This window comes from Ailuropoda melanoleuca, chromosome 9 (assembly GCF_002007445.2).
Source record: "Ailuropoda melanoleuca isolate Jingjing chromosome 9, ASM200744v2, whole genome shotgun sequence".
NCBI classification, from domain to species: domain Eukaryota; kingdom Metazoa; phylum Chordata; class Mammalia; order Carnivora; family Ursidae; genus Ailuropoda; species Ailuropoda melanoleuca.
The window spans coordinates 88,808,824-88,836,540 of record NC_048226.1 but is presented as its reverse complement, the minus strand read 5'-3'; the positions used below and the strand labels follow the sequence as shown (position 1 = coordinate 88,836,540).

The following is a 27,717-nucleotide window of genomic DNA, read 5'->3' as shown; positions in this document are numbered from 1 at the left end:
GCTACTAAATCTTTCTCAAAAGTGCTGCTTTCCAGTTTGGTGGGTTGTTCCCCCCGCCACACACATTTCCCTTATTTGCCTACATCCCTCTCCAATGTACAGTTTACTCACAGCACGAATACCATGGCTGAAGTTTAATCATCTGACGGATCTGGGTTTGGTTAGTCATATTTCTTTTCTACATACACTCCAGTTCTAATTTGAGGATTTTGCTATCCTGACTCGGTATTGAATCTTCTTTACCAAAGTTTTACATTCTCAAGTGTGTCAACAACTCAGGCTGTCCCATTATCCTATCATAAAACCAACGGTGGGTTTCCAGTGACTCAGGCTCACGCTCCTCTTCCACGCAACCGCGCCTGACCTCTGTGTCTACACTCTGGTTGCCGGGAGTCTTCTGGATTTGCACCCTGGCAGGGACAACAGACGGTGTTCTGTGCATTTATCTTCAGCCACATCTGTTTTTCATTTGTGTGCCTGGCAATTGTCTGACCTGATTGCACAAGGTCATCATTAACCAGAAACAAATGATTTACCTCTCTGATTCTGAGTCATGCGTGGGAAAAGTAACTGCTTATTTAGCTTTTATGGTGTCTTGGTCACGATGTGCAGGACCAAATGCATATTCTTTATATTCCCTCCCATTGATCTGCTGGAGACCTCTCACCCAGGCTTCGGATGTGTCCCCGGTGTCTTGCAGCTTCTGAAGAAACGTGCTCAGAGCCAACCTTCCCCAGGCAGAGCTGCCCAGCTCCTGAAGTCTGACCCTGAGGTTACCATGCTTCTAAGATCTGTTGCCTCAGTTCTCTGAGTCTGCATTCTTGTAGGTCGGATGTCAGAGACAGGATCAGGCCCTGAGAATGATGGAACCATACCTGCTTTCTACCAAGGAATTAATTATTAATGGAGGGCGATGTTCCCTATCCAAAAATGAAAGCAAATTAGTCTCGGAAGGTTTCTTGTTGAATCAGAATTAATACAAAGCAAGTGGAACTCTTCACAAGTCTGATCTGATTTTGTTTGTTAGGCTGATATGAAGCTGAAAAAATGGTTTCTGTATCATCAGTGTCATACAGTTGTGGCGAATGCATAATAAATCCGCCCTGAAGTTTCCCATGAGAACCGAGCCCTTCTCTAGGTTGTCATGAGTCTCCTCCTGATGGAATAGCTTAGAAATCAATACATAAAATGGTCATCTGCAGGCTTCAGCAGAACTGAAACACCAAAAAAACACCCCTGACATATACAACACAGGCCTTCTATATACACTAGACATCTTGGGATACCGCTGAGGGGCTAAGAAAGTAGGAAAGCCTTCTCACACCAGAGCAACAACCAGGGACCTTGAACCTTATCAGCTGTGAACTTTTTGGCAATGTTTGTTGCCTTAAATTTTTTATTTTAACTATTTATAGTCCAGGTGACCTTGACTTGTAACTATTTCTGCCTTATCCTATTTTCTTATTTTTTTCTTAAATAACTAATTGGCCCCATAAACTAATTTCGGCAAATGTCAGAAGTGTTTTAAATTCTGTGTACCTTTCTTTAACATATTGTTTATTTTATTTGAAATAGTTTCAGTTGGTTGCTGAGAGGCTGAGCAGAAAATCAGGATATTAGGTATTTTGCCTCTGGGTCCATCCCTGCCTAATTTTGTCACCTTGACCTAGTGCCAGAATCTCTCTGGGCCTTGGTAGTAGATAGTTCAGGAAGCTTCGAGTGCCTGCCATGCCCTCGGGCCTTTACAAGGAACAGAACACTCCCAGGTCTGGTTCTTCCTGTTTGGAGGTGCCACATCTTTGTGTGGGTAACTCTACTTCCTCATGGTGTCAGGGACCTCCAAGACCACCCCCAAGACCACGCCAGTTGCGATTACTTCCTAGGAAGACACAGTGTGTGTTAGTACTTGTGGCTGTGATTTATTACAGCAAAAGGTTAGAGAGCAAAATCAGCAAAGGGAAAAGGCGCATGGGGTGAAGTCTGGAGGAAATCAGGCACAAGCTTCCAGGGGTCCTCTCCTGATGGAGTCACACAGGATGTGTTTAATCCCCCCGGCAATGCGTTGCAACAGCACGTGTGAAGTGATGCCAATCAGGGAACCTCTTTAGAAACTCCATGTCCAGGACTTTTATTAGGGGCTGAGCACAGGCAGCCTCTGCCTGGCACGTACCAAAATTCCAGACTCCTAGAAGGAAAGCAGGTGTTCCTCATAAAACACATTGTACGAACAGTGAAGGCATAGTGGCCCGCTCTTATTAGTTCTTGAAATGGTAGCATCTCCCAAAATCTGGTTCCCAGATGTGCCAACCTTGCCAACAGGCCTTTCTGAGGAGAGCAGACTCAAAACCTGACAGTGTCCATCCTGAATGGCAGAGAGCAATGCTTAAACCAAAAGCCACCCCGAACAGACAGGAATTAAGGAGGCCGCCCGCTGACAGAATGGTGTCGGAAGGCTGTGCCCCTCCATATTGGACAGCCGGTAATGAACCAGTCCCAGAATGCCTACAGAATTTGGAACGCTGTTCTGCCACTTGCTTTTGCTCATTCTACAGTATATCATGAATGACATTCCTTGTCAGATCCAACTGTCATATTTAAAAGTTCAATTGTACTTATTCATTGCATAAATATACTGTTGTTTATTTTTCCGTGTTATTGATATACATTTTGCTTATTTTTAAATGCTTAAAATGAATGAAAATGAAAGTTTTTAAGAATTCCTCTTATATTTCATGTTTTCTACACATTTAATAAATTGGGAACTCTTTTCTTCCCGTTTCTAGCCTGTGACCCAAACAACAAACGCCTTCGTCAAATCAAGGACCAGATTCTAACAGACTCTCGGTACAATCCCAAGATCCTCTTTCAGTTGCTGTTGGATACTGCACAGTTTGAGTTTATACTCAAAGAGGTAAAACTCTTGAATAAATAGTCACCAATATCTTCGTGTTTTTAAGCTTAAAAATATTTTTAAAGGATTAGGATTCCATAACTGTGTCTCTGATTCAGGCTACAGATTCTAGCTGTCTGAGATAGTTCTTACACTAAAAAGACAGGATTAAACATTTAACAGGCATTTGGTGCCTACTGCAGGGGGAGGCGGTGTTGGGGGAAATTGTGCAAGACTGTGGAGGTGGCAATCTAGGGGGGACTACGAACAGTAATCAGAGAGTCCCACTAAGGAAAATGTAAATGCAAACTGAGAGACGTGCTCTAAAGGAAAGGGACATAGTTCTCTGAGGACCAAAAGTCAAAGATGCCATCCCCAACTTCCCTGAGAAGAGAAGCAAGAGCTTCTGAAGGGACCCAAAGAAGGAACCTATCAGAGTTAGCTAAGACAAAGGTTGGGAGCCATCTGGAGACCATGCCAGAAAGAGGGCAGAACATACCCAAGTCCTCTTGGGTAGGGAACAGCATGACCAGTTCAAGGACCAGAAAGACCAGTTGGCTAGAGGGGAGAGAACAAGAGAAAGTGGTATGATACAAGGTTGAAAGGTTGGCAGGAGCCAGCCCAGGCCTGGCCTTGTAGGATTTCAGTCTTCATCTGAAAAGCCATGAGAACCTGTTAGAAAGGGCTTTTAAGTTGGATGGAGGATTTGCAATTAAACAAGGTCAACTTAAGGATTTTAAGGATTTCAAGTTCCCTGAAGGAAATTCTGAGGTTGGTCAGTCTTAGGGCTAAAAAAGAGCATAATAAAAATGGCAGATACCCAGGAACACCTAAGTTCTGTAGCCAGTAACTTTGGGGGTTTGGATCAGGTGGGCCCAGGAACTAACCGGGGACGTTAATGCCCATTCGGAACGGATCTTCACCTTGCCTCAGTCTGGTGGTATGCTAGATGTTTCTTTATCTTCTGGGTATGCGAGGACATTGTGTTCCCCCATTAAGTAGCTCAGGAAAAGTACATGCTGATTATTGACCTCATGCTAATGCATGCTGATGCGTGTGCGGAGTGTTTTCGGTGCCTTGTCTGGGTATCATTTTGTAAGATCAGAGAAACGCTACCCCTTTTTGATCTCTTTAATAATGTTAATGTTTTCCCTCTGAATAGCAAATCATTATTGAATACCTGCTCTGTTCCCAGCTAGGTGCTAGGAATTCAAAAATGAACAAGGCATGTCCCTACCATCAAGGAGCTATCAGTGCAGTGGGAAAGAGAGAGAGATTAAGCCAAGATGAGAAACCAAGAAAGATGCAAGAGCAGGAACCAGGCATCTTACTTGTTGGTCAGAGCAAACTGCAGAGGCAAGTGGGAGTCACCCCTGAGGAATCAGTGCAGTCAGTCCAGCTAGGGTCCTGAAACGAGGCCAGTTCCCCCTGAGGTTCGGTGTTGTTGCATGGAAATCAGGACAGGTCTGGGTCATCTGCCTGGCCAAGCCTGCATTTCTAATCATTAATCTTCTCCTGGAATCTGTTGGAATAGACCAGGCTGCTTCCTTCTGTCTATTCTGGTAGAAGGAAAAGAAGACCAACTCGCTGTGAAAGATCTTCAAAAGAGAAAGATCTGGTAGAAACAAAAAAACAACCACCCAATACAGATCGAGCAAAACAAAGATAATATTTAATGTCTTATATTTCAGCTCGGTTCGTTAACCTACCTCCCACCCCAACCCTTTTTTCTAGAATCACTTTCTGATTCTACTATAAACACACTGATTGGACCTGTGTTCCTTCTTATCTTTGTATGAAGGTACATCTCCTAATTGAAAGACCATCCCTTATTCCAAATTCCATCTTACAAGATATGAAACCTGTGAGTTCAACCTGTGAATGAGTGTTTAAAGGGCTTCAAGCCATTTGGTCTGTGATGAAGGCCTCACAGTGTTATTTTTGTCACTGCTGCTTTGTCACCTGTCATTGATTGATCCCAGGCATTCAAAAAGATAGGGCAGACTATAAATAATTCTGACGGTTCCTCGTCCTCTTACTTTCATTGCTTAATCATCCTGCCTGATCACTGAGATTCCTTTTCCTCTGGCCCCACAAAATTCCACCAGTCTTGATCCCTTTTTCTGCAATGAAATCTTCCATCTTTTAAAATTCATTGGGGGGGGCGCCTAGGTGGCTCAGTCGTTAAGCATCTGCCTTCGGCTCAGGGCGTGGTCCTGGCATTCTGGGATCGAGCCCCACATCAGGCTCCTCTACTGGGAGCCTGCTTCTTCCTCTCCCACTCCCCCTGCTTGTGTTCCCTCTCTCGCTGGCTGTCTCTCTCTGTCAAATAAATAAAATAAAGTCTTAAAAAAAAATTCATTGGGATGCTAAGGAATGAAGAATTTCTTAAGAGAAAAATCTGTATACTCTTATATTTACCCCTTAGGAGCTCAATGAAATAAACCCCTGTACGTTTGTGACATACCTTAAATATGTTTCTAAAGTTTATTTCAAGGGAAAACAAAACAGAACCTTGAGATACACCATTTCCTCCTCTGCCCAACCCTTTATAGGATTTTAATTTTATGAAGAAGTGACTTCACAAACAGACCTGTGTGATCAAAAAGAAAGAACTTTTGTGGGTAATTTAGTTCATTCTCCACTCATCAGACAAGATAATGCTCAACCTTCCCAGCCTTAAAATAGATACGACCCCACAAATCGTTACTTAGAAAGGACTTAGAGCAGTGGCCACCAAATTTCTTGTGTATTAAAAATGCTGACTCCTAGGCCAACCCAAGACCTTCTGAACCAGAATCTTCAAGGGTAGGGCTTGGGAATCTGAGAAGTTTAAAGCCATCCAGGTGATGCTTATGTGCGTTTGGTCTCAGAACCACTTCTTAGCAGTGGTCTAGCTTTGCCCCTCGATTTGTACAAAGTAGGACAGCTTAAGAGATGACATCAGGGTAATGTTACTTTTAGACATATATTTTTATAATAAATTGGGTTTCGCTCAGGCTTTCTTGGTAAACTGCCGAATCTGGACTTCCTCTTAAGTAATTCTTTTCTGTCTCTTTCAACAGATGTTCAAGCAAATGCTTTCAGAAAAGCAAGCCAAATGGGAGCATTACAAGAAGGAGGGTTCGGAGCGGATGACGGAGCTCGCTGACGTCTTTTCGGGAGTGAAACCCCTAACCCGAGTGGAGAAAAATGGTAATTGCTGAAGAGAAAATACTGGTGTGTTTGAAATGTACATACAAATAACTGGAAAGCAGCGGAGTGAAAAGCCCTTACGTTGTCATTGTATGGCAGGAGGTTGGTAAGGAAGATCTGAAGCTTAGTTTTGGCTGCCTCTAGCTTTGTGCTCCCTGGGGCAATCTCCATAGCCTCTCTGGACTTGAGGTTTCTTACTTTGGAAGTAGGAGATTGGGCTAGAGGGGTTGTTACACTCTGGTTCATAGTCCATAGGGGCATAATTCATCCCCCGCCCTCAGCATAGTACACACCACTGGTGTGTCAGCTTATGTGCGTTTGTGGGGAGGGAGAAAAGGACCTAACCATCCTGATCTTCTCAGGATACTTCACTCAAGAATAATACTAACTACTAACATAGATGGGATGCAAGATTCTTGGCTTCTAATGTTTGCTGCTTTTTCCCCCTGGTGCGCCTGCCATCATAGTGGCAGAAAGGGGGACCTGCAGACTTTTTGAAACAACATTGCTCAAGTCTTAATGGTACTAATTCCGCTTCTTTTAGGAAATTTCACCTGTAAGAAAATTATGGTATCACTTAAAATTTTCATATAGATAGAAACCTTTCAAAATGCCCCCAAATCACCATTCTGAATTTTAAGATGAAAAGCTATCTTTTTAATGCTTAATGTTTAACTATGAAATTCATTTCTGATGAAGTTAATCATAGAGTAGAATAGTATAACTTTTTTGTTTAAAAAAAAAGCTTAATGGTATAGCTTTTTGTTTAAAAAAACTACTATTTTTAACCAATATGATCTTGTGATTACTATATTTGGCTTTTGTTAATTTATTTGATGCTGAATGGTTGGCCTAAAATGTATTTCCAAGTTACTTTATTATTCCTAGTGGGAAAAGTTGGTTGTGTTTTTATTCATGTGATATAAATTGGCAACATGTTTTGCAGGTCACTACATTGTTTCTAGAAAACAAGGGACCACCTGTAACAATCTAACCAAATTAGTTTTTGAGAATCAGGCATGTTCATCTTTGTTCTAAGCGCATTTAGGTTCTTATAAATCCCAACATCCCTTCAAAAGTCATTCAAAACAATATCTTCATCTTTATCCATCTATATAGCATATTTCAACTCAGGAAATACTTCCAAAATATTTCTGGTTTGAGCCTTATAAGGCTGCGAAATAAACATCTGTATTCTTGCCTTACATGGAAAGAATTGAAGCTGTAAAATGTAGTCTCTTGCTGAAGGTAATGAAGGTTCAGAGTCTGGATCGAACTTGGCACCTCAGACCCTGAACCCTGTGCTCTTTCTGCTACTCCAGAGCTGTCCCTCAGGTTACCAAAAAAACACTTTAAAATTACAACTAGTGTTCCTCATACCAATTCTCGAAATAACCCGGATTATAAGCCTGTAAGTGCTTTTATTAAAGTGAAATCATCCCTTTGATAAAACAACAACAACAACGACAATGACAAAAAACTGAAGGGAATCAACTTGGTGAGTTAAAGAGCAAAGCCTTTGAATCTGGCCAGACCGCTGAGAAAGCCTGGCTCTGCCATTTAGTGACTGTGTGACCCTGCCTGGGATCCATAACGTCTCTGGGCATCAGTTGCCTGGTCGGAGAAATGCCTTCTAATTCCTACCCCTATAAATTGTTGTGAAGATTCAGTGAGACAAGCTTCGAGCTTTGCCTGCCTCACTGAGGGTCCCCAGAGCACGTCGGTGCCTGTCCCTTTCTCTGCTGTGTGAAATTGGTTTGTGAATGCGAGTGGCACCCCCTCAGCAATTCACATAACCCCTCACACTCCTGACGTGTTGCCCCTCGTTGCCTTCCAAGACGTGCCATTGTCATTTTTGTCCCCAAACTACTGCCCATGTCTGTCCCCTCACCTAGGGACAAACTACCCCTGCCTTTACCCATCCTTGCTTCTCCAGAAACCTCTCCCTCCACCCCGGCAACTGTGTGTTCCATCTTTTGGTTCCTTCCCAACTCCTCCCCGCTCACGTGCCTTCTGTTGAACACCTGCGTTCACCTGCCAGGTGTTAGACTGAGCCACTGACATAGAAAATTCCCTCTCTTCTACCAGGTCACATGCCCGAGGCATTTGGTGGTTATTGTGTGGAGAATCCCTGAGGGTGATGTCAGGTACACAGCGAGAGCTCTGTGAATAAGACCTCGATTTGTAAGGGGCTCCTGAATAGATTCAGAGCCACAGCTCCAGGAATGCTGGGGTCTCAGCAGTGTCCCCTTATTTCTGTGTTCGTAGAAAACCTGCAAGCTTGGTTCAGGGAGATCTCAAAACAAATCCTGTCTTTGAATCATGATGATTCAACTGCTGCCGGCAGGAAAACGGTGCAGCTCATCCAAGCTTTGGAGGAGGTAAGAAAACCCTTCTTAAATGGCAGCGCTTGGATCATGAATCATAGTTTCCGACCCACCCTGCAGTCTGGTCCCGGAAATGTAGCTGAGAGAAAATTTCATCAGAAGCAACAAAAATCATACTCTCTTCACTGTAATATTATACCCAGTGTCCTAAAATTGGGAAAATAATGAAGTGATCAGCATGAAGAGAACGTCAACAAAAATGATGACATTTCCACTTGCAGAAACATGTAGTCTTGGAAAAATAATTATGAAAACAATATAGAAACATGGGGGAAATGGTGGTAAGGCGGCAGAAGCTGAAACAACACCGCAGTGTAGGTACCATTTCTAGATCGGGGAAGCGTTTTGGGAGGAAAAACTACAAAGGAATACACAGCCATAACCATAGTCGTGTAATGATCATAGGCACATATTACATGGAGCACTGGGTGTTATACGCAAGTAATGAATCATCAAACTTTACATCAAAAACCAGGGATGTACTGTATGGTGACTAACATAATATAATAAAAAATGTTATTAAAAAAATGATCATATGCTTATAAGTGATGTTTTCTTTTCTGGAAAAAAGAAATAGTTTGTTTTTATCTACTTAAATATTATCTACTCACATTCAAAAAAGAGTTACTATATTTTCCCACTCTTGAAATTTTAATTGTATGCTTAACTAGGTTTAAAATAAAAAATAAAAGCATGAGAAAAATAACCATCAACTATTTGAAACATCATCCATACTTGGAGCCCTGCTCAACTGTATAAGTGTATATCTTAAGAGATAGAAGTAATACTTTATTTGGCATACTTTCTTTAAGGCTTTTTTTTTTTTTTTTTGAGAGGTGTTTTTTTAGTTACTGTTAATGGCAACATCAAACAGTTCTCCATTGTTAGTGCGTCAGTTTCCCTGGTCTACAATTGCCCACTTGGACTGTTCCTGTTTTGCTCATTTCCTGGATCTTTTAGTCTGTAGTCCAACTATAAACAACTTTGTAAATGTCAGAGGCTTTTATCATTTGTGTTATTTATTTCAGCAATGGCCCAGGCACCTTGGATTATATACATTACAACTTCAGGATGCTGGGGAATCATTATTTTGATTTAAGGAGTCCAACAAAAGAACTTAATAATGTCCAAATGTCAATACCCTGGTTGTGATGTGACTTTTACTGTGTTTTTTAGCAAACCTGCAAATCTGCAAATTAAGAGGATTTTCTAATATGTATTTGTCAATGCTAAAATGGAAGATAGCAGTATCCACTCATTACGTCATATACATACACAGTAAAAAGAGTAGAACATTTTCTAATCCTAGAAACCTGTGCTTTACATTATGACTTGGCTTATACGTTTCTAGAATTATCATTTGAAATAGAAATTTTGCCAAGAAATTCTTAGTAAGTAGCATGCCTTTCTTGAAGTGTTTTCAGGGAAAAATGAACACTACAGAAGCCATTCGGAATTTTCTAATTAAGTGTATTTATGTGACACAGGTTCAAGAATTTCACCAGTTGGAATCAAATCTGCAAGTCTGTCAGTTTCTCGCTGATACTCGCAAGTTTCTTCACCAAATGATCCGAACCATTAACATTAAAGAAGAGGTCCTGATCACAATGCAGATCGTTGGGGACCTTTCTTTTGCTTGGCAGTTAATTGACAGGTAATGTGGCCAGCCTAACATTTCCCCTCGATGAAGGCCTCCACAGATATCTCCTTACCAGTGATCTCTCTTCACAGATTCACGTCCATCATGCAGGAGAGCATAAGGGTAAACCCGTCCATGGTTACTAAACTCAGAGCTACATTCCTCAAGGTGAGCGAAGAATAGTTAGATCACATTCTCAGTCGCTAGGGAGGAATCGGTCTTCGTTGCTACCTCATGCATGAATTCAGTCCAAGATTTCGTTCTTTTAGAAAGTTAGGTAATTTAAGTCTTTTTATAGACTGAAAATTGTTAGCAGCTTTCCCACGAGAGCCCAGTTTCAAAAGAAGCCATGCATATTTGAAGTTTCAATTCACATAAGTTGGATATCTTACAGAAAATTGTTTTTAAGTTAAAAAATACATTTTTTACGTTCTACCAAGATACTAAAAATGTGGGTCCTTTTTTCCTTAGATATGAATTAAGTCCTTTTCCTTACTCATTTAAACAATTCTTGTTGAGCCTCTCTGCTACAAAGCAGGGTCTCCGGTAAAGATGAGGGAATAGTGGTGAACAGCACAAGCAGGGCCCTTACTCTCAAGGTAACTTCAGATAGAGATTAATGAGCAAATGTTGACCCAATGCCTTCTGACAGAATCTCCTTATATATCAATTCTAAGGTACGCTTTCTTTCCTATTTAAACACTGCAAGTGGGGATGGGTTTTTATAATTGACACCACATCCAAGTGCAATTGTCAGCATTTTTTTCCTGAGTGGTGCGTAAGATAATGGCACTTTGTACATGCTGTGACGTCTTCGATTGGAATCAGTACAGTGATCCGTGCGTCAGGGTGTCTGATTTCCATAGAGGAGCAGCTGTCTTCTGTAGCACAGTGCTCCCACCCTTGAGGGGCATCAGAATCACCTGGAAGGCCTGTCACCACACAGATGGCTGGGCCTCACCCCCAGAGTGGCTGATGTAAGTAAATCTGGGGTGGGGCTCAAGAACCGGCATCTGTAACAAGTTCCCAGGTGATGCTGATGCTGCTGGTCCGGGGAACCGGAGTTTGAGAACCACTGCATGGTTCTCAGGCATATGACTTGTTTTTAAAAAACTGTATCATTGTCAGAAGCTATTAATGACTTTGATGACATTCAGTGGTTGTTGCTTTCTCCCAGGTAGGACCCAAGAGCTTTGTTATGTGTTATACTCTTTCTAGAAAGAGAGATTTCTAGAACTTTTTGAGATGGAGACACTTATACCTACTTTTCTTGCAGCTTGCCTCTGCCCTTGACCTTCCCCTTCTTCGAATTAATCAAGCAAATAGTCCTGATCTTCTCAGTGTGTCTCAATATTACTCCGGTGAATTGGTGTCCTATGTGAGAAAGGTAAGAGCTGCATCAAGGTGATATTTATTTTATTGGCAAACTAGCTGCTATTTAAAGACAAAAAGGATGCTTGGGGCCCTATAAAAAGTATACCCATGTTCCCTTCTCTTATTCTTAACTTGATTCCAGAAATTTGCAGTATCTGAACATAAACTTATTCTTACTGGTACTATGGATACGCAGATGTGTTTTTACTTCCAAAGAACTTTTATACCTGTTTATTTGAATGCTGGTGGTATTAACCCCCATTTTGTAGGTATAGAAACTGAAATAGAGATGATGTTGGCTTCCACAAAGTCACAGAGCTAGCTGGTAAAAGAGCCAGATCTAGATCCAACATATCCTAGTTAGAACTTAGTTTCCAGAGGAATTTTGGTCCTCATTTCAGTAACTTCAGGTACAGCGTGGAGCCCAGCAGACCTGGGTTCAAAATCACGTGTGTCACATACTAACTGAGTGCCCTGCAGCCGTGTTACTAACACCCCTGATCCTCGGTCTTTGGAGAGTTTGGAACGTGGAAAAGATACATGTTCTTGCTGCATGTGTGTGAGGATTAGCTTTACATCTTGCGAGCAGTTAACGTTTGAAGGAACGTAGCCATGTGCCTGAGAGCAGATGTTAAAACAGCTCTTGTTAAGTCCCCTGCCATCCCTTCCTGTAGACAAGTGGCTCCTTGTGCACACGGTACTGTCTTCCTGCCGTCTTGGCATTTATCAGCTAAGAAAAATAAAAGAGATGGTCAACTGTTTTTCCTCTTTTCTCTTTCACTAAAGGTTTTGCAGATCATTCCAGAAAGCATGTTTACTTCTCTTCTAAAGATCATAAAGCTTCAGACCCATGATATCATCGAAGTGCCGACCCGCCTGGACAAAGACAAGCTGAGGGACTATGCTCAGCTTGGCCCACGATATGAGGTGGCGTGTCCCTTTGACTTCTGCCTTTTGATATTTAAAACCCAAACCATGACGTGTCCCAGGTCTGTGTCCACTCCCATGTCCCTAGGGCATCCAGACCGATTCTGATGTGTTTTTTCCTACTCTCAGTGATAACTACTTGTGCCAAGTTAGCACAGTCATACTTCTATTCGTTAGCTTGTCCGGAGTTATTTAAGGCCTCGGCAGCCTGAGTGTCCTCAGAGGAAGTGGAGCTCAGCTGCTCACTTTTCTCCTGAACAGTCCTGGCGAATCAGCCCTTCTTTTCTTTGGGCTAGATTGCCCAGACTTTTCACATTCAGGTTCCCGCTTTGTACATCAGATCAGTGGCTCAGAGTCATCTGGGTTCCATTAGCCATTTCCTCCAGCCAGACTTTAAAGTTCACTCAGTAGTTAAGCAGCCTCAGGGGTTGTTCTTCCCAAATACCTCTGCTCTTCTTTCCCCTGAACTTAAAAGATGTGCAAAAGTGAAGTCAAGTGGAAATTGACAATAGGAAGCCCACTGTCATCACATTTCATCCCAGCGTCAGTTTTACATCCTCTCTGACACAACTCCAAAAATTACATCAGGAATTTTGATCTTTAAGCTTTGAATTTATGTATTTATTCACACACAAAAATATAGCATTGGTCTGCCTTATCAATGTCTCCTTGTGTTGCTTGGGGAAAAAAAGTAGAAGGCAGAAAAGGGGAGATTACCTTGTTACGGTCTTGATGAGACTTTTCTACGTGGAAAGGACCATCCATCTCATGGAACCCTGCCTTCCTTTTATACATGAGAAACTGAGGCCCAATGAAAGGGAAATGATTGGTCAGCATTTAAAGAACAATTTCATGTCTGCTGACCGCGTTCCCATCATGGCTAACAGTGGTCTCTCGGTTCCATCATGGATCCTCATTTCTGGCTGGGGCACATCATTCCTGCTGTCTTGGTTCATTCCAGGACTATCAGCCAGTTGTTTTCACTTCCTGTAGAAACAATGGGTCTTTTATCTGAAGTCCTTCATTAACTTCTTTTTCTCTGTTAAAGGTTGCCAAGCTCACTCATGCTATTTCCATTTTTACTGAAGGCATCTTAATGATGAAGACAACTTTGGTTGGCATCATCAAGGTAAAGGCTTTCGTGCTGGTCCACGTGACCTCATAGACTCTTCGTCTGGATTATTGTGGTGGTTCTCCCACGGGGAACAGGGAACGATGTTGTCATCTTCTGTCCCTTACTGTTTCACATTCAGCTCTTGATCTTCACTTTACTCATTTATTGACGGAGGAAGAGAGAGCATTATAATCCTGATTTTTCATCCATACCCAGGAGTTACTGAAATCTAAGAAAAATCCATTTTATTGAACTTTTGTAATAACAAAACAAAATGGTTCGATTCCCTTGGCCAAACAGCTGGCTTGCTCTCTCCCACCCTTCTTTCCTTTTAGTATTTTTATATTGCATCTCAGGTGCAGAGAGCTGAGATAATCCTGCCCCATTGTCATTGTCTGGCCATTGTCATCATGGATGCATGCGAGCTCCTCTCTTCATCTTTTCTTTCTCATCTGGATGCCCACAGCCATTCCCATCCCCAGTAGCACCCACACTGTATGTTCGATTTCTGTCCCCAAAGAGGCGAGTCTCTGCATTTTAAGCATGAGGTGTTACTTTCTGTGTGCATGTGTTTGATTTCTCTACATCCTGTTGTGCCCTAAGGCCTGTTCTTTTTCCAGCTCTTCTCACTAGTTATTGCTTTTGGAATTTATTTATGTCGCTATGAGTTGGGCAATTGGTTACTTCTCACTGCTGCATAGAATTTTACATTCTACTTAACCATTTCCCGAGGCACAGACACCCATATTGTCTGTTTTCACCCCAACACTCCCCGTTATCACAAACCTCTCTGAGCATGTGTCTACTATATACCGTGCAAGAATTTCTCCGAAATCACCACCCCAGGAGTGGGTCACTGGGTCTTAAGGTGTGTTTATACTTAATTTCTCTCAATACCTCCAGACTGTCTTCTGAAATGACTGTTTCATGAAATGTCTGCCCACATTTTTCCCAATACTTATTAGGGTCCACATTCTAATTTTTGCTCTCCCAAAGAGTATCAAGTGTTATCTCGATGCTGTTTTCATTTGTAACCCTATGATGACTAGTGATATGCCCATGCACAGAGTTCACGGTGCTTTTATATGTTTTTCATTTATCTGATATCAGTAGACTCCACGTTTCTGATTTTTTTTTTAAATGTGTATCTATTAAATTGCCAAATTAACATTTGTGTTAATAAAATCCAAGAAAATATAGGAAATGAACCTAGGGGCACCTGGGTGGCACAGCGGTTAGGCATCTGCCTTCGGATCAGGGCGTGATCCCGGCGTTCTGGGATCGAGCCCCACATCAGGCTCCTCCACTGTGAGCCTGCTTCTTCCTCTCCCACTCCCCCTGCTTGTGTTCCCTCTCTCGCTGGCTGTCTCTATCTCTGTCGAATAAATAAATAAAATCTTTAAAAAAANAAAAAAAAAAAAAAAAAAAAGGAAATGAACCTAAATGGGAATGGAACCTTAGTGTTGGTTTCTGCAAGCATGCTGAAATACCATTGTGCCCCTAGATTTTTTTTTTAAAGACAGTGATATAATTTTTAAAGATTTTATTATTTATTTGAGAGAGAGAGAGAGCGTGAGCGGGGGTGGGGAGAGGGAGAAGTAGCTCCCCACTGAGCAGGGAGCCCGATTCAGGGCTTGATCCAAAGGCAGACACTTAACCTGACTGAGCCACCCAAGCATCCCCCATTGTGCCCCTAGAATTTTTTTTTTTAAAGATTTTTTATTTTATTTATTTATTTATTTGACAGAGATAGAGACAGCCAGCGAGAGAGGGAACACAGCAGGGGAGTGGGAGAGGAAGAAGCAGGCTCATAGTGGAGGAGCCTGATGTGGGGCTCGATCCCGTAACGCCGGGATCACGCCCTGAGCCGAAGGCAGACGCTTAACCGCTGTGCCACCCAGGCACCCCTGTGCCCCTAGAATATTAATAGAATCCACTGAACATGATTTAGGCCTGATGCCAGTTTAATTCAGTTGATATGCAGAGAGTACACATTGTAGGTTATCACTTCTTACTAATCTGTAAAGTGGTAATAAATGCTAGGACCAGATTAAGTGTCTTACATGCAAAATGACCAATATAGGAAGGATGTAATAAAACCTAATAATTAGCAATAATTATCAAAGAAAACCTGCTTAAGAAAAATGCAGATCTTTTGCCACAGTCTTTCAGATGAGAACAGAGGGTATATCATCTTGACCACACTCAACCCAGTAGACTCTCTGCCAGTCTAACCACTCAGGGCTTTCTGTAAGGGATCCTGGGCGCCTCACTTGTCTTTAACCCTCAAATGTTAGGCATCTATTTCAGACACTTTGGGGCACCTGGCTGGCACAGTCCGTAGAGCATGGAACTCTTGAACTCAGGGTTGTGAGTTCAGGCCCCACATTGATGTGGAGCCTACTTAAAAAAAAAAAAAAAGTGTAAGTTGACTTTAATCCATATGACTTAAAACAAGTAAGGTATACACAGAGATATGTAAATGTGCATTGTTAGAGGTGGCCAAAAAAATTATTTTAAAAACAATAGAGGGCGCCTGGGTGGCTCAGTCGATGAAGCATCTGACTCTTGATCTCAGCCCAGTTCTTGATCTCAGGGTGGTAAGTTCAAGCCCTGCACTGGGATCCACACTGGGCATCGAGCCTACTTAAAAAAGAATAATAAAAAAAAAAAAGAGGGGTGTCTGCCTTCAGCTCAGGTCATGATCTCAGGATCCTGGGATCGAGCCCTGTGTCAGGTGTCTCTGCTCAGCAGAGAGTCTCCCTCTCCTTCTGCCCCATCCCTGCTCATGTTCTCTATCTCTCAAATAAATAAAATCTTAAAAAGTAATAATAATAAAAATAATAAATAAAAATTTAAAAAGAATAGAAATCATGTAGACTTTTATCACTAAAAGAATGGCTGAATATCATGGTGTGTTCCCAGTATTGATTGCTCTGCTGCCATTCAAAAATCATTTGCCACTGGAAGATTTCTAAAACTTAAAGTGGAAAAAGCAAATTACAGAACAATGTGTGTGTGTGTGTGTGTGTGTGTATATGTATTATGGTCCCATTTAGATTTTTAAAATTAAATTTATGTAGAGAAATTTTAAGGACTAAATTTATGTAGAGAAAGTAGTAGAGAAAGGTCTGGAAAATCCATATGAAAACTGTTAATGAACTGTTGTTAACTTCAGAGGAGGGGATAGAAACGTGAAGGAAGGGGCTGTGGGAAGGAGGCTTTCTCTAAGCTGCAAGCACGCCATAGATTAGTGGAAGTCTTGGAAGAATTGGAAGGGTCTTTTAAGACCTTTAAATTCGTGAAAACATTTAACCTTCTCACCAAATCTGTTCTTACAGGAGTATTTCTTTAGAAACTTCATTTTACTTACTTGATTTTTTTGCCCTCATTGATTATATCTAGTTATAGTTTGTTACTGTAAAATAGGGCACAGATACTGGGAGCTGTAGAAGGACTTCATTATTAAAACCACCACCCAAGTCAAGAAATACCATTTCCCAGCTCCAAACCCAGGATCCTCACACGCCCTGACCTAATCTCAGTCTCTCCATTTAGAGTTTTATTATCCAAAAGTAAATCTCTGGACACTACATTTAAAAAAAAATGTTAGGAGCGCCTGGGTGGCTCAGTCGGTTAAGCTTCGACTCTTGATTTCAGCTCAGGTCCTGATCTCGTGGGCCGTGGGATGGAGCCCCCTGTCAGGCTCCACGCTCAGCGCGGAGTCTGCTGGAGGTTTCTCTCCCTCTGCCCCTCCCCAACTTGCACTCTGTCTCTAAAATAAATAAATAAATCTTCAAAAAAAATATATGTTGTATCTTTTAGGTCTTTTTTAGTCTTCAGGTTTCTCCTCCATTCCTTCCTTTCCTTTATCTGGTGAGGAACTGACAGCCTTTGACCTGTTGTTTTTCCAGTCTGGATTTTGCTGATTACTTAGCCCTGATATAGCTCCACGTGTTTCTCTGGCTTTTGTATTTTGTGCAACTTTCATTGCAATTGTCATCTTGAAGTTTAAATATAGTCAAACCCAGTGGAACCCATCCATTTGTCTTTATAACTTTTTAAAATGATGGTTTGTTTTACAAATTAAAAGTACAAGAGACAAGTCTCAGGGAATTCAAAGGATTATGTTCAAACTGATGTTTTATGGATTTGATAGGAGACTGTCTTTTAAGGAATAACAAATGCTTTCTCATTACAGAAAAAAGAACCAGTACAGTAAGCTTATAGAGTTCGATAGCAGATTTGCTTTCCCATTTTATCTCCCTGATTACAAACAGCATTCCAAGAATGCTGAAAGAAAAGAGAATTGTTAGATCTGTCTAGCCACCATCTTGCGTTTGCTCACAGGCTTGTAAATGCCCTAAGGTAACACAGGGAAGAAAGGTGTGTGCTGAATTCAAGGGCAGGCCCTTCATCCCACCCCACCTCCTGGTGGGAGAAAAGGCATTTTTTACTTTTAATGAAAGGATTAAAACAATGAGAGGCAATTTAAAACTTCGCAGACCCACCATTTTTGGGATGTCATGTTGTAAAGCTGTCATGAGTTTGACTGAGGTCAGCCGAGTCTTAAAGAGTTACAGGTTTAATCACTCTGTCCAAGCTGCACAAGATCAAAGGGACAAGAAAGGAGAAAAGTCCCAGTCATTGAGAACTGGGGTAGGAAAGGGCTCCCCCACAGATTCCAGGAACCGCCTTTCCTTTGGATCTCATCACGACTGAACTTTTCCTCACTGCCATTTATTGCATTTTGATTTGCACGCAGGTAGACCCAAAACAGTTGCTGGAAGATGGAATAAGGAAGGAGCTAGTTAAACGAGTTGCTTTCGCTCTTCATAAGGGATTGATCTTCAACCCCCGAGCTAAGGTACCAGATAACCAGATGGGTCTGTCCTTCCTCTCTGCCCAGCTTGCAGAATGGACGAGCACACTATTTCTAGCTATCGTGAACAAGACCTTTCCTCCTAACATATCTAATATATGATGTTCAGTGGAGTCGACCAATGTGCTTTTCGATCCTATATTGTAATCTGTTCATACGTTAAGAAAGTCCTTCCAAAACCAGTCCTTTCCTTCACCTGTTGACCCCCAGTTTTAAGAATCGAACTGTTGGCCTGCGATTCAGAGTGACTTCTTAAGGTTAAAAGAATTTGTTAACCCTAAGGCACATAGGAACCATAAAGCTTGTAATTTTTTATGTTCCTTGATCTGTTAGAGAATATGCTCATTTTTCTCAGGAGGAAAAAAAAATGGGCCTAGAATGTATATCTAGGGTACTTTTCACTGCAGTAAATTCAATTTAAAATATTTTAAGTATTTTAAGGTTATATGTATTCATCAAACGACGTGAGCGAAATCGTCAACTTTCGTTTTTTATATTCTTTTGTATGAGGCTTCCTTCCCAAATGAACGAAGCCTCTTCTTTGCTGAATATCTGACGTAAGTTTCCACTCATCCTGGTTGAGGGAGGAAACCAGTAATTCCAAAGCTGTCTTCAACTGTGGTTGTGCTCTCCCGAAGGAGTCTCATTTAAAGTCTAATGTAGATATTAGTGGTTGACCGTCTCCTCCAGTGTAATAGATTTGTGTTTCCCCTTTTGCACAGTCAAGTGAATTGATGCCCAAGCTGAAAGAGTTGGGGGCTACCATGGATGGATTCCATCGCTCTTTTGAGTACATACAGGACTATGTCAACATTTACGGTCTGAAGATTTGGCAGGAAGAAGTTTCTCGTATCATAAATTATAATGTGGAACAAGAGTGTAATAATTTCTTAAGAACAAAGGTATCTAATTAAATTTTGAAAATTCTTGACAACATTTGTTGTTCTGACATTTAAAATACATGCCCCGAGGGGCACCTGGGTGGTGCCCTCAGTTAAGTGTCTGACTACATTTCGGCTCAGGTTGTGATCTCAGGGTTGTGAGATTGAGCCCTGCATTGGGCTCCATGCTCAGCTGGAGTCTGCTTCAGATTCTCTCTCCCTCTGTCCCTCTGCTGTTGCACTCTCTCTCTCTCTCTCTCTCAAATAAATAAATCTTAAACAATAAAATACATGCTCCAAACCTCAGAAATGCCAGCAAGAAAGTTTATTTCAATAGTTACTAAAAATCAGTAAGCATTAGATAATCACGAATATCTTCAAAGTACCTTCAGGGAAGTTTGATTTTAGACAATAGTTGATAAGGAGTAAGTTTTTAATTAGGGAACTCACAAGATTTATTTGGAATCTCAAAAGATTAAGTATCTTGCAGCCTTATGATATTTGGGAATTTTATTATTACATCGATACATGTTAAAGACTAAGAGCCAGAAATTCCTGTGTCTCTTCTCACTTCTCAGTCACTTTGCTTGTCACAAATATTTCTTTTTTATATAAATGTTACATGTGGCATTTCTGGGAGCTATGAATGCAGTTTTAAGTTTCCTCTTCAAAACCAAGGAGCATTTATTGTCACTGTTTATGCAACACTGTATTTGTAAAAGTACGTGGAAAAAGAATAACTAGGGTATCTTACCAAAGATGTACCATTGACCCTTGAACAGCACAGGTTTGAACACACAGGTCCATTTATGCACAGATTTTTTCCGATAGATGTAGTGTGGTACCGTAAAATATCTTTTCGTTTCCTTGTGATTGTCTTAACATTTTTCTCTAGCTTAGCTTATTGTACGAATCAGTATATAATACATACGCAAAATATGTGCTAATTATGTTATTGATAAGGCTTTTCTGGTAAACAGTAGGCTACTGATCAGTTCTGTTGTTGTTTTTGTTTTTTTTGTTTTTGTTTGGTTTTTTTGTTTGTTTGTTTGTTTTTGGGGTTTTTTTAGTAGTTAAGTTTTAAGGGAATCAAAAGTTGGGTGTGGATTTTCAACTCTGGGGAGGTCAGTGCCCTGGCCCTCATGTTGTTCAGGGGCCAACTGTACTAAATGTTTATGGTTTGGTTTGGTTTTTTTCTAGATTCAGGATTGGCAGAGTATGTACCAGTCTACTCATATTCCAATACCAAAGTTTACCCCTGTGGACGAGTCCGTAACATTTATTGGTCGTCTCTGCAGAGAAATCTTGAGGATCACAGACCCCAAGTAGGTGTATCTGAATTCCACTGGGCCTTGAACATGGTGGACTATAGAAGTCTCTGAACATTTTCCTCAGATCATACCCCCATTCCTACCACATTCGGATCCATTCTCATGGGTTTATTAGAGTCACTTTTTTTGAGACTGGGTATTTTCGGCAGTGTACCTTAGGAGACCCCGCTCCAAGGAAATAGAGGTTAAAATAAATCTAAGGTCTGTTCGGCCATCTTTTAGTTCTGTGCTCCTCTTGCTGTCCAACTAATGTTCTACTCACTTGGGCCTGCGGGCTCCCTGGTATATGAAAACTTTGATTAGAAATTGCTCATCTGCACCTGTGTAACTGGCACACTGCCCCATTCCAGTCACTGAGTCTTGCACTTGTGAGATGCTGAGTTTTGAGGACTACGCGCACACCCATGCACTTTTCTAGCACTTACCTTATACATGCTTCTCAGCCCGACATACACATCCCTTCGTTCACTCATTACAGCAATCTCTGAGGTAGGCGTTGTTATTCTTCCTGTGTCAAAGAGAAGTAACTGAGGCACAGAAAAGCTAAGTCACTTATCCAAGGTCTGGGTCTAAGTGGGAGCCCCAGAACACACACCAGCCCTCCAACTCTGGGGCCTGACTCTTAAACACTGTGCCATTCAAGGGCAGGCTGCAAAGCTTTGCACACAGGGGATCACAGTTTATATGAGGTCACATGGGTGAAAATCTCATATAATTGCACCGCCCTTAAGAATATTTTAGGTGGCCACCATGGGAGACACTTGCACGTTGCTTCTCTCTTTACATCTGGTTTCCCACCTTTTTTTCAGTTGAGCTTCTGGTGAGGCAGTCGATATTAAGCCCAGCTGAGGAAAGATCGGGCTCGTGTTTTCTGTCTCATGTTTAGCCCTGTGCACATGCTCACTGAGTGGACAGGTTGGTGGGATTACCCAGGGAAAGAGGACTTCTCTTCTGTGTCTGTCCAGCAGTGCATGTATTGTCGATTTGTGTAAGTTGAATGTCTTTATGACATGGCTCCTCTGTACTGCCGTCAAATTCCAGCTTATTTGGTCTCTCAAAAGTTACACAACGTGATACCCTATATGTAAACTTCTTCCGAAAATTCAAGCACAAGTGAGTTTTGTCTATGACTCATGGACCAAAAGGAGTAAATGATCCAAAATGTTTTATAACTCCTGCTTCCTTGGTACCTAAGGGTGGAGGACTGAGCCCTTCTCGAAGACTCTCCATCTAGTGCCATGTTAAGACTTGCAGAGAGGACTAAGCATTGAGATTGGGACTTCCACGTTATATTACTGATTGGGTCATCAACGTTGGGAGCCTCTCAAGTGACACATTCAGAGTGCCAGCAGTGGGTGACAGGAACAGGACACTTCAAAGCTTTGAAAGCAGAATCCAGTTCTGGAAGTCTTCTTGTTCTTCCCATTTCTTTTCAAATGTAAGCCCCTCCTCCCGAGCCTCGTTTCAGTAAAGAGATGTCCTGGTTGTTAGAATTGGGGACGTATCATCTGTGGAGCTTACTAGAATTTAGAGGCTGGGTTTCCACGAAACCCAAACCTACCCAGTCAAACCCGAGGAATGGGATCTGGACATATATTTTTAACCCGCCCAGCAGTGATTTAAGGTCCCTGTGCCAGCATTTGAGAGCCAGTAAAACAGTGGTTAAGGATGTGGTGTTGGAATCAAGCCCTGCTAAGTTGTCTCATGTGTAAATGAGGGTCACACAGCTTGACTATCACAGAGCCATCATGAGGATGAGAAGGAAAAGGTCTTAGCACAGAACCTGACACCCAAGAAGTGCTCAGTAAATACTGTCGTTCTGTTATCACTGCTGTCAGCACACTCTTGAGTCTGAAAGGAATCACTGGTTGGTGACCACGACTGGGAGGAAAGAGGAGATGGCTATGCTGTCATAGTCACAAATGTTCGATAGGGCAGCAGGATTCGAAGTTCCTTTCTTATCAAAATGGAAATGACACAAGACTCTTAAGGCCCTGTGTCTGGGAATCGAAAGAAAGACCCTGTGGAGAGAAAACTGGGCTCTCACATCTTCCAGCCTGACAACCAAATCCAACCTTGTCCCCTCCGCTCGGCTCCAAACAACAGCCTGACTCCATGGACATGAATCGGTCACACTAGTGACCTGGCATAGGGCAGGAAAAGGTGATTTCACTGAATTTTGCCTTCCTGGGCCATTGGACATTCACCATGAGATACACTGGGTGCCTAGATGCAGAGGTTAATACACAGATCGCATAACCATCGTTCCTCCTATCTGATGCCCAAATCCTGTGGCGTCCCACATCTCCTCAGGAGAACCCATTCTGAGCTGCTGTGGGTTTTGAGTGTTCGTTTTTCTTTTAGAATGACCTGTCACATTGACCAGCTGAACACTTGGTACGATATGAAAACTCACCAAGAAGTAACCAGCAGCCGCCTCTTCTCAGAAATCCAGACCACCTTGGGGACTTTTGGTCTGAACGGGCTGGACAGGCTTCTGTGCTTTATGATTGTCAAAGAGCTGCAGGTGAGCCTTTCAGCTTCTATGCATGGTTCCTGCTGCCCTGGGGGAGATGGGAGTAGCTTATCTAGCTTTTCTTTCATGCTTTCCTATACCGCCACCAGACACACCCACTGTTAGGTCGGTAAGAACTGAGAATAAACTAGAATTTCTTTGGCCAGCACAGCATTTTTATGTGTAGACTGGTTTGGGAGTTTCATATGAGGAAGTTGAGACTCTCTCCAAAACCAGCAACTCCTCCGAGCAAAGGGTGTTTCTAACAGGAACCGGAAGTTGCTGTCTCCCTGCCATCCGTTCTAGCATTGTGATTTAGGCCAGGCTGTGTTCTGAATAGCACTTTAGTTAACGGGGGTATTGTTCACTGTATTCGTTGTATTTATTTATATTTATGTTCATCATTATTATTATTTGGTTCCTTGCATGTCTTCTTCTTTTAGAATTTCCTCAGTATGTTTCAGAAAATTATCCTGAGAGACAGAACTGTACAGGATACTTTGAAAACCCTCATGAATGCTGTCAGCCCCCTAAAAAGCATAGTAGGTAAGTGTTCTGAAAGTAGCCTGAGATGGAGGTAACACTAGCTTTTCCATTTTTACTAAACAGAAAATTATATTTTAACCTTTCAGCAAATTCGAATAAAATTTATTTTTCCGCCATTGCCAAAACACAGAAGATCTGGACATCTTATCTCGAGGCTATCATGAAGGTATGTTGAGAGAGGGTGATAATCAATACCATATTTTTTTAAATTATTATTTTCTTGTAACTTGGTACCCAAAGAAAGGCATACTTCTTTCTTTTGTCATCAAAGCAAACAAACAACACTTCAGTTTATTGTTATTTCTAAATTCACTTGTCCTTTATCATCCATTCTGGAACTGTTCTTGACTGTTTTTCATTGATTGGTCTTTCGTTCTCCTTTCACCAAAGAGAACCCTTTTTGTTTTGTTTTTTTTTAAAAGACTTCTGGGCAAGAAGTGCTTTCACGCAAAGAAATGGAGGTCTTCCTCTCTCAGTGGTGCTCCATCCTGACATAACAAGTTTATTTAATGAGCTGCTCTGTCCGTGTATAGCTCTGATTTGCTCCCAGTAGGTGTTAGAACAAGACATTTGTCTCTCTCCCCTCTTGGGTCTGCACAGATGTTAGAAAGCCAAGTTCTCTGGGACGTAAGTGATCCTTACACTATGAATAGGGAACACTGTTGTCTTTAGAAATGAGTAAGAAAGTGAAATGAGGAGATTAACCTGTTGAATGGAAAGCTAAGTTACCTTAGAATTTGCTCATCTGCTCTCACGCCATAGTGTCAGTTCCGGGGACCCTCTGTGTCTTCTCTGTGTCTTTCTCATCATGTGATGATCCAAGACATTGAGCACCGCATTTTTGCACACTCATGTGCAAAGCATCGCCACCTGCCGTGAGACACCGAGTTAAAGGAAACGCTAGCTGTCTCCTCAGGAAGCCCACTCACAGTGTAGTGGGAAAGAGTAGGTTCCTGGTGGAAAACCAGTTCGCGGTTAAAAGTCTCACCTACCACAGCAAAAGTCTAGGCTGCTGTGGGAATTTGGGGAAGTTCCATTCTCTTATTCCCAATTTTATTAGTTGTTCGTTGAGATGGTACCAATGGTGCCTCAGCCAAATTCACAATATATTTCCCATAATTGCAGTGATTTTTTTTAAATTTAAATTTGGAAACTTAGACCAGGTAACACACAGAGCCTTTGACTCTGTCGGATGGCCTCTTGTTATAGATGTCTGACACACCCTCAGCCACATGATTTCCAGATATTGAGAGCTTCTCAGGCTACGTTTCTCATTGCCGGGAAGCCCTTTGGGAGGAGTGGAGAATGATCTGAGATTGGACCAGCCTGAGTCTCAGCTCTGGGGAAGCCTGAGGGAGATTACAGGGATGCTTCAGAGAGGCTCCCCCGTGGCTCTTACAGACCTCCGTGAGTTGTAACTGCTGGTAATTCAGTAATAACCAAGTATTTCTCTAAGTCAGTGATCTTTACATGAAGCCCTCAAGGACAGATTTGTCCTTTTGTCTTTGGCTAATCTGGAACAGCGACGGAGCTATTCTTCACCGTCTGATGGTAGCCACTAGCCTCGTGCAGTTATTGAGCATTTAAGATGTAGCTTGTGGGAGTGAGGAACGGAATTTTAGCTTTTCTTCATTTTAATCAGTTGAAAGAGCCACATGAGGCTGTGGCTGCTATCCTGGGCAGTGCGACTCCAGAGAAATGGAGAAAGACGGACAATCCAAAGATCTCTCTAGAAAGGCAAAGAGGTAGAATGAATGCATCACCTTCTGGCGGCTCAGCCTCCAGAATCTTATTAATGGCTTGTAGTAAGTGAACACGAAAGAGAAGACGTTGGTCACGGAGACTGAATATGCTGGAAAGAAGAGCAAGTTAGGTAAAACTGCCTGTATCTCTGCTTTCTTTCCTAGACTGGTATTCTCGAGGGAATCCTGGACATAGACTATCTAGAATTAAGCAGGGAGTACATGGGCCAGATAAGATTCGAAGGACATTACTGAGTGGCCTGAGGCAACCCACGATTTTCTTGGCCTTGCCCTATTCTAATTTTTCAATAATAATATTTTTCCATTAATCAAAGGTTTCTTATGAGAACATTTTCTGGATTTTATTTTCTTTATGTAAGTAGAATAATCATCTAGTAAGAATAGTGGTCAAAAGAACACATCTGATGTCATTTAACACTGTTAATTGTTACAGGCTCCATTGATCTAAGTAAGATCTTTTCTTTGCTCTTAGAGAAAGCCACTCTTTTTTTCTTAACTTTTCTTTGCTCCCAACCACTGTGTCCATTTCTCCCTCACTGTTGCTAGCATTATAAAATAGTCTTCCCTCCAATTCGTCCTCTCCCTCTTGCTAATCTTTTAGGAACAGCTTTCCTAGGACAGAAAAAAAGAAATTCACGGGCACAAAAAGAATGTACTTTTGATTTTATGATGCCAACAAGTTGAACCTCTTGGAACAATCTGAACTCTGTCCCAGACCTGACCCAAAGATAGTTTCCTATCACCGGACAGGGGTTGTAGACATCTCCAGATATCATTTATGCTCCTCATTACTTGGAAATGACATGCTTAATCTGTCATGCTAACTTAAGTCTGTATCACAGATCTCTTCTTTCAGTGGTTTGAGAATTATGTTTTGTTACAGCTGACTTCCATTGTTATCCTATATGTTTTATTTTGCACATTCATTTTATTTTATTTTAAAGATTTTATTTTTAAGTAATCTCTACACCCAATGTGGGGCTCGAATTTACAACCCCGAGATCAAGAGTTGCATGCTCTACTGACTGAGCCAGCCAGGCGCCCCAATTTTGCACATTTGAAAGAATCTGGCTTCACCAGATTCCCAAAGAGGTCCAAGGTACCAGAACAAGGGTAGGAACCCTTGGATGAGGGATTATCATTGTTAGAAGGGTCTTTTTGGAAGATTTTGTATAGATTATTTTATACCCGGATTACTGTAGGATCTGTAATCCTGGGCGACGTGGATAGGCTTATAGTCACCAAATTTTAGAACAACAGAATAAAATGGCATCATTGGGACTCAAGAAAGTTCAGTTTAGGACACGTGAAGGAAGTAGGGCTTCTCATTGGCAGCTACGAAGCTTGGAGAACTTATCTCCAAAGATCATAAATAGAGCTTCAAAACAGACAACAACTGACCATTAATGTCACTTTGTACAATATCAGACTTCAGGGATGTCGGAGGTTGGCCTACAGGAGTCTATCCAGATACTCCTTGCGGGGTCCCTTGTATTCCATCAGGGAAGACGCTGGTCTTAGCCATGGACAGTCCAGGAAACCCTTAGATTTTCCTGTAGAACGTTGAGATCCTTCCAGTAAGGATCATCTTCGAGTTTGCCTCCTCGCTGTCACCTGGAAGCGCTGTGTGTCCCACCTCTTCTCCCTCTTCTCGTTCCCAGGTGGGCCAGATGCAGATTCTGAGACAACAGATTGCCAATGAACTCAATTATTCTTGTCGGTTTGACTCCAAACATCTGGCAGCTGCTCTGGAGAATCTCAATAAGTAAGTGCCGGCATTCGAAACAGCCGTCCAGGGGCCTGGATTGCTCATTATCAGTTAGCACCCCAATTTCTTCAGTACTTACCCTTTTACGCTCTTTTCGGGTAAGAAGGCTCTCTGAATTTAGAGCCTTCCTTCCCAGGGGTAACCAAATCTTTTTTTTTTTTTTTAAATATTTTATTTATTTATTTGACAGAGATAGACAGCCAGCGAGAGAGGGAAGACAAGCAGGGGGAGTGGGAGAGGAAGAAGCAGGCTCCCAGCAGAGGAGCCTGATGTGAGGCTCGATCCCAGAATGCCAGGATCACGCCCTGGGCCGAAGGCAGACGCTTAACGACTGAGCCACCCAGGCGCCCCCCAAATCTGTCTTTATAAGCCTCTTTGCTCAGTCTTGTCCCTTGGTCTCTCTCTCTCTCTCATTATTGATGGATTCATGTATTTAGTCAAATCTGTTGATCACTTCGTACACATCAGACATTGTGTTAAGTACTTGCCCAGATTGAGAAGGCAA

The 27,717-nt window shown here is 41.9% G+C and overlaps 1 protein-coding gene across 6 annotated transcripts in view; it reads left to right on the top strand.

Moving 5' to 3' along the window:
* The window catches only part of WASHC5 (WASH complex subunit 5), a 59,213-nt gene that overhangs the window by 19,359 nt on the left and 12,137 nt on the right, over positions 1-27,717 (top strand). For all 6 annotated transcript variants that reach the window (XR_002143009.2, XR_002143010.2, XR_004627898.1 and 3 more), the window contains exons 10-24: positions 2,784-2,911; positions 5,956-6,085; positions 8,354-8,466; positions 9,960-10,126; positions 10,204-10,279; positions 11,388-11,498; positions 12,272-12,412; positions 13,461-13,541; positions 18,292-18,393; positions 19,131-19,310; positions 20,490-20,614; positions 22,985-23,147; positions 23,579-23,681; positions 23,768-23,847; positions 27,106-27,209. Coding sequence is in view for 3 of the 6 variants with exons in the window: in XM_019801257.2 (XP_019656816.1) it covers positions 2,784-2,911; positions 5,956-6,085; positions 8,354-8,466; positions 9,960-10,126; positions 10,204-10,279; positions 11,388-11,498; positions 12,272-12,412; positions 13,461-13,541; positions 18,292-18,393; positions 19,131-19,310; positions 20,490-20,614; positions 22,985-23,147; positions 23,579-23,681; positions 23,768-23,847; positions 27,106-27,209 (1,804 nt within the window). In the remaining 3 variants the exon portion in view is untranslated. The remainder of the gene's footprint in view (positions 1-2,783; positions 2,912-5,955; positions 6,086-8,353; positions 8,467-9,959; positions 10,127-10,203; positions 10,280-11,387; positions 11,499-12,271; positions 12,413-13,460; positions 13,542-18,291; positions 18,394-19,130; positions 19,311-20,489; positions 20,615-22,984; positions 23,148-23,578; positions 23,682-23,767; positions 23,848-27,105; positions 27,210-27,717) is intronic.